Source organism: Curcuma longa, unplaced genomic scaffold (assembly GCF_044706935.1).
Source record: "Curcuma longa cultivar G26 ecotype Majalengka, Jawa Barat unplaced genomic scaffold, ITB_CL_G26_1.1 contig_16298, whole genome shotgun sequence".
In the NCBI taxonomy this organism is placed as follows: domain Eukaryota; kingdom Viridiplantae; phylum Streptophyta; class Magnoliopsida; order Zingiberales; family Zingiberaceae; genus Curcuma; species Curcuma longa.
In genome coordinates this window covers 18,109-28,093 of record NW_027430317.1, presented here as the reverse complement: position 1 = coordinate 28,093, position 9,985 = coordinate 18,109, and the positions used below count along the sequence as shown (strand labels likewise).

General features: G+C 36.6%; 1 protein-coding gene across 1 annotated transcript; it reads right to left on the bottom strand.

Moving 5' to 3' along the window:
* Positions 1–1,333: 1,333 nt before the first annotated feature.
* LOC141816362 (putative disease resistance RPP13-like protein 1) lies at positions 1,334–4,313 on the bottom strand. Its single transcript, XM_074704153.1, is given in 2 exon segments — positions 1,334–3,532; positions 3,534–4,313. Coding segments are annotated over 2 exon segments (2,979 nt in total).
* Positions 4,314–9,985: the final 5,672 nt, after the last annotated feature.

The following is a 9,985-nucleotide window of genomic DNA, read 5'->3' as shown; positions in this document are numbered from 1 at the left end:
GCAGGAATAAGGTTAGTTCACATCACAATTTGCATAAAGATTTATGTGATGCTACATAATCCAGATTGAAACTTACCTAGTAAAGAGTAATTAACCATGAGCTTTGCAATAATGCTTTTATTAGCAGGATTTTTTTTATATGTAAAGATTTTCTTTTATTCTTCTGTCATTGCTGTTCTAACTTATTGACACTGAAAAGTATGGGAGTGAAAACTGAAAAAGTTTTTATTTTGGTGATATTTGACCTAAGTCTGATATGCGAGCTCTATTCATTAAGTTAATAAAATGGATCAACTGCTTACTTTAATTGCTAGATTAGTATTTAAGGTCGATGATGCATAGTGCATTGATCCTGTGGTGGAGGGTTCTACAGAGTTTGGTAAGTTGGATAAGAAGGTTGTCTAACAGCCTAAATGCAGAGATGGCCTTCCAACTTATTTGTAACCTGTTCATGGATCTTTTTCATTTAACCGGCGAGTCCAAGTAGAGTTTGATTTTAGATGAGGTTTGAATATTGGGATGGGTAATTGGATTTGAATTTGATATGCATTTCTTTTTTTATTGACTGATTAAATTGCATAAATCAATGTATTTACTTCATATATTTGTTTCTATTGCAATTTAATATTTAAAATGAAGGCCGTAATGAATAAGACATTTGTGAATAAATTTAGTATTTGATTTTATAAAACTCGTCTATATTTAATAAATATATAAAATAAATAAATTTAAATATTCATAACGTTCATGAATATAATTATGAATAAATTTATCAATTAACTTATATAAACTTTAATTATAAATTTATTTTTAAATTTTTTTTTATTAAGTAGATAAAAATATATAATAATTTGTAAATTCTTATAATTTTAAATTATTTATAATATACTACAAGTAGTTTTTGGTTAAGTTAAATGAGAAATATATATATAAAGTGAAAAGGTCCTATAAGGAAAAGCTAAAATTAAAGGGTGTTTTATAGAAAAGTTATCACAAAATTGATCAAGGGTTCGTGAATAACTTAGGTATTCGGTATAACATATTAATTTTCGTTCAATAGTAGAAAGAACAAAAGCAAATTTGATTTTTTTTAACATTCATAAACAATTTATAAATAAATTAACTTATTATAAAATTTAATTATGAATTCATTTTTTTATTAAGTACATAAAAAATATATAAATTATTTATAATATGCTACAAGTAAAACAGAATAATATACGTATATTATTTCATGTATCAAATAAAAATTTAATTTAAATTACAAGTACAATAACATTTAATTTAAATGTTAATTGCGCAAAAAGTAACCAAAGAGCTTGAACACTCGAGCTCAAACGGCGTCTACTTGTCGATTTTGCTGAATGATGATTCGATCTGCCTTCACTATGATGACCGTACGGGAAGGCAACTCACTGTTCTTCTCGTCCCTTTCCCTGTTGATACGATCCAAGAGCCAATGTGGGAGCTCAGTCGAGTCCCGTAGCAGGATCAAATCAGGGCAATCGTCCATTTCCATAGTCTCTCGCCTTCTGAATTCAACCTCACTCAACTGATCGCTGATAGAAACGAAGATTTTCTTCAGTCTGGCGGCGCAGTAGATGCTCTCCGGAAGACCTCTGAGCTTTGGGCAGCCCGTAAATACGCACTCCTTCAATCTTGGAAACAGCTTCGGGCTTCTTTCTTGATTTTCTCCGACCTCCTCGGACGCAGCAGACAACGTCCACTCTTCCCAATTTGGCATATCTATGAATTGCAGGAACTCGAGTCTCGGGAATGCCACGGCTTGAGGGGAACCGGCGCCGAGAAACTCAGTCCCGACCTTTCTTACCGCCGACGCTCCTTTGATCTTCAGGTATTTCAGCCGAGGCAGCTGCCCCAGCGGCGGGAGCTCAGTGCAGCAGGGGAAATCGAAGAGCCATAAGAATTCGAGGTGAGGAAAGGAAGCCCCCGCAGACGTCGACATCATCCAGTTGGGAAATCGCCGGCCCGGGAAGTCGTAGAGACGAAGATCCTCCAGGCTCGACGGAGGAAGCAGTCCGCTGCATGTCTTCTCAGCCGCTTCTTTTTCGCCGTCATCTCTCTGTTCTCGATTTGTCCATGACAAAGACAGATGCCTGAGCAGTGGTTTGTTCGCCAGCACCGAGGCTCCGGCCATTGTTGCCCTTTCCAGCTTATCAACGCTCAGAAATCTGAGCTTGGATAGAGACTGCAGCTCTTCCAAGTCACATCCGTCGTCCACGTTGCTCGGCGAATCACCATGGCCGACGACGAATCCTTCGATGTGATTAAGGTTGGTCAACCTTCCCATTCCTCTGGGCAAATGAGTCAACGGTGTTTCTGTGGCTCGCAGACACCTGAGCATACCCAAGCTCGTGACGGCCTTAGGAAGGCTGCGCAGCGACTTGCACCCAGAGATGTTCAAAGTCTGCAGGTTCGCAAGGCGCCCTATGGATTCAGGTAGCTCATGTATCTTCGTCCGATCAAGGTCCAAGTATCTCAGAAGCAACAGATTCATGAAAATGAAATCTGGAAGACGTTCAATCTGCGTATCGCACACATCCAGCACTCGAAGATTCTTTAATGCTGGGAGTGCAGCTGCCTCGTCCTCGATTGTCTTTATTTCACTGCTATCGGAAAGTCGCAAGACTCTCAAACTCTTCTGCTCCAGAACTGCACCAGGAAGTCTTAGTGCGTCTCCTTTGCTCGACATCCACAGTCGACGAATCTTTGTTAATGGGTTTGGATTTGTGTCTGCAACTCGGCCATCACTGATTACAAGTGCTTCATCTCCGATCAAATTAGTACCGAGAGCTCTCAAAAGGTCGTGCATGGAGTAGCGAGTCTCGTCTACATATCTTGGATTAAGCTGAAGAAGATTTCTCATAACTAGTTCTTTGTAGTAATCCTCAGCCAACTCTTCCATCAGTTCACCATTTGGCACGTGGATCAAGCCTTCAGCAATCCAAAGCCGGACGAGGTCAGTTCTAGATGATATGTCAATGTAAGAAGCACAGTAGAGGAAACACTGCTTGAGAACGGATGACAAATCCTCATAGCTCAAGTACAAAGCTCTTGGCAGTTCATCCTCATTGTCTCTCATTCTCCATAGATCACTTTCCAGGACTCTTTCCCACTCTCTCCTTGTCCTTTTCTTGGAAATCAGCATTCCTGCGATCGCCTTGATTGCCAAAGGAAGCCCATCGCATTTGCTAACGATTTTAATCGCCATTTCATCCAGTTCAGGGTTCTCGTTCTCCTCGTCCTCGAATACGACCTTGTGAAACAATTCTAATCCATCATCTTCGTTCATCCTCTGGACATGGTGGATGTGACCGGCTCTCATGTCCTTCATCACCTTTTCATGTCTACTAGTGACTAAGATTATGCCATTGGATTTTGCATTTAGAATGGGATTCCTCAGCACATCTGTCCACACATTTACACTCCAAACATCATCAAGCACGATGAAGAATCTGTTGACCAGAGCACCAACAAGTTTGGATTCAAGTTCTTGCTATGCTTTGAGCTCCATCATCGCTCCCTTTTGCGTTCTTCAGCATTTGCTTGAGTAGCTCTATCTCTGTGTAATTCTTGGACACATGGATCCATATACATGTTGGAAAATCATTCTTGATTCGCTCGTCATGAAAAATTTTATGAGCCAGAGTGGTCTTGCCCATCCCACCCATGCCAACGATCCCAAACACACCATTCTGTTTATGATCATGCTTGAGTATCATGCTAATGAGAGTCTGTGCAGCATCTTCGATCTCTGCCCCTACGATGTCAGCCTTAACCTCCAAAGAAGTGGTCGGGCGAGATCTTAATTGATGATCTTGCGGCCATTGACGGCTTGTTAAGAGCCCTAATCTTGCTATTATTTTGCCATCATCGTTAATCTCTTTCAGTCTATCATTAAGTCTTTCAAAACTCACAGCAATCTCATGACGGGACTTGGTGCACGCAAAGCAAGAAGCAAGAAGAGCGAAGGGAGAGCTTACTGCAGACGAAGAAGAAGATGAGGACGGATGAATGCTCAGTAACTTGTCGCCGCCTGGAAGCGTGCAGAGATCGATGATGTCTTCGGCGTCGTAGACTATTTCTTTCAGGTCCCTCAGCCAAGCATTCACGCGAGCGTCTTGATGCCTCTTCTGCTCGGCATCCTGAAGGAAGGGGCTGAGCCTTTCCAATCTCCTTTGGAACCTTTTGATCTCCTCCTTCACACCGAGCACTTTGCAGATCTCTCCCTCAACGAAATCTGCTAGTTTTGTGAGGTATCTAGTGACAAGAAAGTCTGGGATCATCGCCATTTGTTGAGACTGGAAGGAGGCAAATAGTTGATGGGATGCTCTCCAGAATCAGAGCCTTCATATTGAGAAGATGTGGTTTCTCTGTGGTGTAATAGTCTGCATTTAGTTTTTTTTTTTTTACATTAAATAGACAGTCAATGTGATGATAAAGTATTTTAAAAAATAATAATAAAAGAATCAAAATTTAAATCTCAAATAAGATGAATACCTTAAAGATATATGCCAACTAAAATAAAAATCACCTACCTTCAAAATTAATTAGGTAAAATCTGAATATTTTAATTATAAAAAAAACAAAAAATAAAGTTTAGGGCTTTTGTATTGCATTTTTTTCTTCGTTCAAAATTACATACCAAGAACTGAAGGTGTAAAATATGCATCTCAATAGTTGCACAGAAGTAAGGCAAATAAAATAAATGGATAAAGAGAGATTAAATAACACACGAGTTATGATAAAATAACAAAGATGACATATTGTTCCTCATCATATCACAACTGTTATAACATACTAATAGTCATAAGCTTCAATTGCAATTTACTGCACGCTAAGATATCTGAAAAGGGCTCACGAGTTTACAGGAAATTTATTGTTACATCCTAGAAATTTGAAGAGGAACCATGGCTTCTGTCAAATCCTCCCTCATTAAGAACTGTAAGGGTGCGTTTGATTGGGGGTCATCCGTGATAGCCTTGGTTATGTAATTACCAAGTAATCACATAACCAAGGTTATAGGGAATAAAACATAACCTAATGTTGTTTGATTTAATCCTAGGTAATAAGATAAAACCTTGTTTGTTTGAAGGTTTTAATACATTACTTATTTTAGCATTTACTATATTATCCCTAATTTAATTATAATCATTTTTTTCAATTAAATTTCTTTTATTTTGTAAGTTTGAGTCTGTTCAAACACATTATTCTTCCTTCCCAAGTTTTGTTATACGACTTTTGTTTAACTTTCGAGTTTCAGGAATTGATTCTGAAAAATAAGTTGATTGAACGCATAAAAATATTAACATTTAACTCATTGCATTCATTTCAAATAAACTCATTTTAACGAAAATTTTAATCATTAAATTTTTACGAGCGTTAAGAATGATATTTCATTCATTTTGAATTATAAGAAAACAACTTAGAGGGCTTGGGGAACTGCTTGGAGGGACTCCATGGCTTATGCTGACAACTGCACCAACAGCAACTCTGCATTACAAACAAGCTAACAAGCAGTTGATCTAAATAAGCACAGATGTTCTGCTACCATAATCTTTCTCAAGAAAAAAAACAAATTTGAGAAGAAAGAGCTAGAAACCGGAAAAAAAATTAAAACTTGGACAACATAAAAGAAGAACTAGTTTCAGAACCCAAGAACTAGCAGCGGTATGTTCAGATTAGCAAACCCTAGAAGGCAAAAATCTAGATTTTTGAGACCTTAGGAGGCTCACAGACTTGCACCTCGGGAAGCTCGCTCACGGACTTGCAAAAACCAAACTTTCCTCCCAAATCCAGATAAGGGTTGAACGAAGATCTAAGCAAGACCTCGGTCAGCAGCACCTCGGCCAGCAGCAGTCGTCGTCGCCGGCAGGCGACCACGACTTCCCCGTTCCTCCGTCGTAGCGCCTCCTCCGTGGCTTCGCCACCTCCGTCTCTGGCGGTGGCAGAGGCTCCGTCGCAACGAAAGGGAGGAAGGAGCGGGAGAGAGAGAAGGAGCGGACGAAGCTTCGGGAGCGGCACCGGCACCGGCGAGCGATCACGAGCTTCGGAAGTGGAAGCCATCCGCTACCCGCTACTCGCTACCCGGGCCTCTGCTTCTCCTCTCTCTCCCCCTACGCTGCCTCCGTCCGCCGCAGCCCCCTCCTTCTCGCCCTCACCGCCTCCAACGTCACCATCGCCCACCTCCGCCACCTTCGCGGAGAACAGAAACGAAGAAGGATCGCGGAAATGAGTCGGTTCGGGAGTAGGTTAAAATGGGTTTAGGGCAGTAATTTGATACATGTATAAAGGATATTTTAGGGATAAATTTATTATTAACTCCGGAATTGAGAAAACCTTACCCTGCTAAGGTTATCAGATTTCGGGTTTATAACCCATTTTGCTGATGTGACATGACGTGGCAGGAATACTGTATTACTTAGGAATCCTTGATACCCTGAACCAAACAAGGTTATTATTGATAACCTTAGATAGATAACTAAGGTCATCAAAGATAACCCTCAATCAAACACCCCCTAAGAGATTTGATACGTCATGCTGCACCGATAGACACCTTCGACAAACTTCAACCGTCATAAATTCAGAGGTGTAGGCTCCATAGAGAGACCTAGAGTGATCAGTATTTGTGGCTTTATTGGCAAAGTACAAATTATCAACGGGATCATAGAAGCTCTTATACAAATCGATAGGTTTCTCAATTAAATCACAAGAGTAGGCCCCTAAGACAAATGTGAAACCAAATATTTAATCTATCATAAATTCACCAAAGTTTAATTATGATGTTTGGTGAATTAAACTATTGGGCGACATATAAGATGAAAACAAAGAAACAAATCGGAATTGTTGCGTTTGATACCATCTTCCTCAACTGCAACCTCACAAAGCCAACCGTTTATTCGTTGGAAAGTTTCTCTATATCATAAATAATTTTTTTTTACACTTGATGATCACAATGATACTCATGAATGGTGGCCAACATATCAAAATTATAATTATATATATAAAAAGCCATTTTAACTCTCTTAACTTCCATCAAATAGTTTTAATTTAAAAAAAAAAATCAAAAGCAAAAAATCGGAAGCATGAGGAATTTAATTTTGATCTTAATTTCAGAAGAGCTTTAGTCAATGACTTGACTAAAAGTAGTCAAATTCATAAAATAAAATTAGAAAGATACTTAGAAGCACCGACGAATATAAATCTAGCTTTCATTTTGGATTTCTAAGTGTTTTGATAAACAACTTCAACTAAAATTATTTTAAAATTTTAAAAAATATATTTTATATAAAAATTCTTAATTAATTAATTAGTTTTAACAAATAAGTATATAAAGATGTATTCGAATGTAATTTTTTTTATTTTTCTTTTTGAGTTAAATGAAAAAAAATATCTGATGGATAAATTAAAAAATACATTTTCTCTCTTTTCTCTTTTTTTTTAATAAAAAATACCTTTTAAAATCCTCGCATGTGGAATTGTTCTTTAAATCATGGGCAACTAAATTTGTAACTTGTTCTTAGATTAAAATAATCCAATTCATTCATAATTAATCCTCGGTGGAGGTGAAAACCGTCGCCGGCGCCGGAAATGTCCAGGGAGTTTACTGCCATGTCTTGCTAGTGCGGCCTTTCTTCTATTTTGAACTGTAATTATTATTTTATTATTACTTTGTACAATCTTATTCTAAGAATTGTCGACCCAAAAAAGAATTATTGACACATAACATAACAAATTAAATAATTAAAATAGTTACTGAACATATCAATTAAAATTTTTTAAACTATTTACATTCAAATAAATAAAATATCAAATTCCACTCGAAGGAAGATTAAAAGAATATGAAATTGAATTGAGAAAAAAAATATTTTATAAGAGCGACATGAATGAACTACTAAGATCAACTATAGTACGTTAATATTAACTGAGAAAAATAATCTAAAAAATTATATTTGACATTTGTGAATAATTTTTTTATATTTGTTAAATTATATATATATATATATAATAAAATTCAACACTAATAAATTTAGTTTGCAATGTTCATGAATTATGAACAATGTGATACTTGGAATAAAACAATGAGTTATTTGCAAATTATTCGTATTATTTTTTTTATGATCAAGTAACTTAGAGTGTATCTTGTCTTAACCTTTTATGTTTGGCAGATATAACTTCAATAGAAACCCAGTTAAATTTTAGAAGACAGTGAAGTTTGATTTTTTTTTTTTTGGCAATTTAGAATATAATAAAATATTAGCAATGATTGATTTTGCACTGAATTCAAATAATTGAGCATGAGAGTATATACATATTCTGAGGCAGATTAAAAGATCTTACACAATGTATGAATTGGGTGTCTTACTGTTACAAAAATGACTTGGAAAATGGCACAAGTCTTGTATCTTCCCTAGTAGGAGTCACTGAGGAAGGCACTTACGAAGGAGAAGATATAAACTGTGCCTGCCCATTTGCTGACAGCGTTGGTTGCATTTGCATTGTTCTGCTACAGAACTCTTGTTAGAAACAAGACCAAGTTGACTCCGATCCCAGAGAATAATGCTAGGGTGGCTTGCTCCTGATTCACTGAATCAAGATTGCAGGAATATGGTTAGTTCACATCACAATTTGCATAAAGATTTATGTGATGCTACATAATGCAGTTTGAAACTTACCTAGTAAGGAGTAACCATGAGCTTTGCATTAATAATGCTTTTATTAGCAGATTTTTTTATACGTAAAGAAAGATTTTCTTTTATTCTTCTGTCATTGCTGTTCTAACTTATTGACACTGAAAAGTATGGGAGTGAAAACAGAAAAAGTTTTTATTTTGGTGATATTTGACCTAAGTCTGATATGCGAGCTCTATTCATTAAGTTAATAAAATGGATAGACAGCTTACTTTAATTGCTAGATTAGTATTTAAGGTTGATGCATAGTCATTGATCCTGTGGTGGAGGGTTCAATTAAGTCTGATATTTTTATTTTGATTTATTTCTGAAAAATTATTTAATAAATATTCCTTGGTTATTTACTAGAGATGACATTAGTTTATAATCTAAGGTTAAATTGACAATGCATAATTCTGAACATAGAACCAAAAGTTGTAGATGCATATTCTGATATGAGTCCGAGAGGATTTCAGTTTGGGTGGAGCAAAATTTATGAGTGGGTTCCATTGTCATCACTAAACTCTAGCATGGTCTAACATTGTGATCAATTTAAGCTTTTTGACCTATGTCTAATCAGGTTTATGTTGACTAAAGCATGCTCATGATAAGATCTCATAATAAATATGCACACCCAACTTTCTCTCTTCTTTTTCTTATCAAATTTACCATATCAGAAGAAAGAGAGCTTTTATATTCATTCAATAACATAATCCTAAGTTTTACAAGCAAATGACTTTCGTGGTTGATGCAACCTGTAGCCACAGATTGTGGCAATGATAATGACCCCAAGATGTGATGCTTCTTTGTTTGCCACGTTAGTACGTATATATTTCACTAACAGTGCTAAGAATTCAAGAAAAAATTTACCAGATGCAAGTCTACTGAAAAAGTATTACTTGTATCTACTGTAAAGAGTGGATAAAAATCAGTAAAAAGGAAATTTGGACCATCCACAACTAAGGAGACCCATTTCTGAACTTGCATCTGTCAATGATCTTTGCTAGACATTGCTTGTGCTGGTTCCATAATTTTAACCATGTGAATTAACTTTTCAATCATGCAAATCAATTCATGTACATAGTTGTCTTTCAATATATATATAGGAACCACATGTTCACATGCATATCTGAGGGATTATTTTATGAACCCAACCAAGGGCGTAGCTAGAGCTGGGTTGTACTGAGCTCCGACCCCGTGCAGCTCAGCAATTGAAACTAATATATTATTTTACAGTACAATTATAATTGAAATCAATACATTATTTTATAGTACAGTCCATCCAATCCAATCCA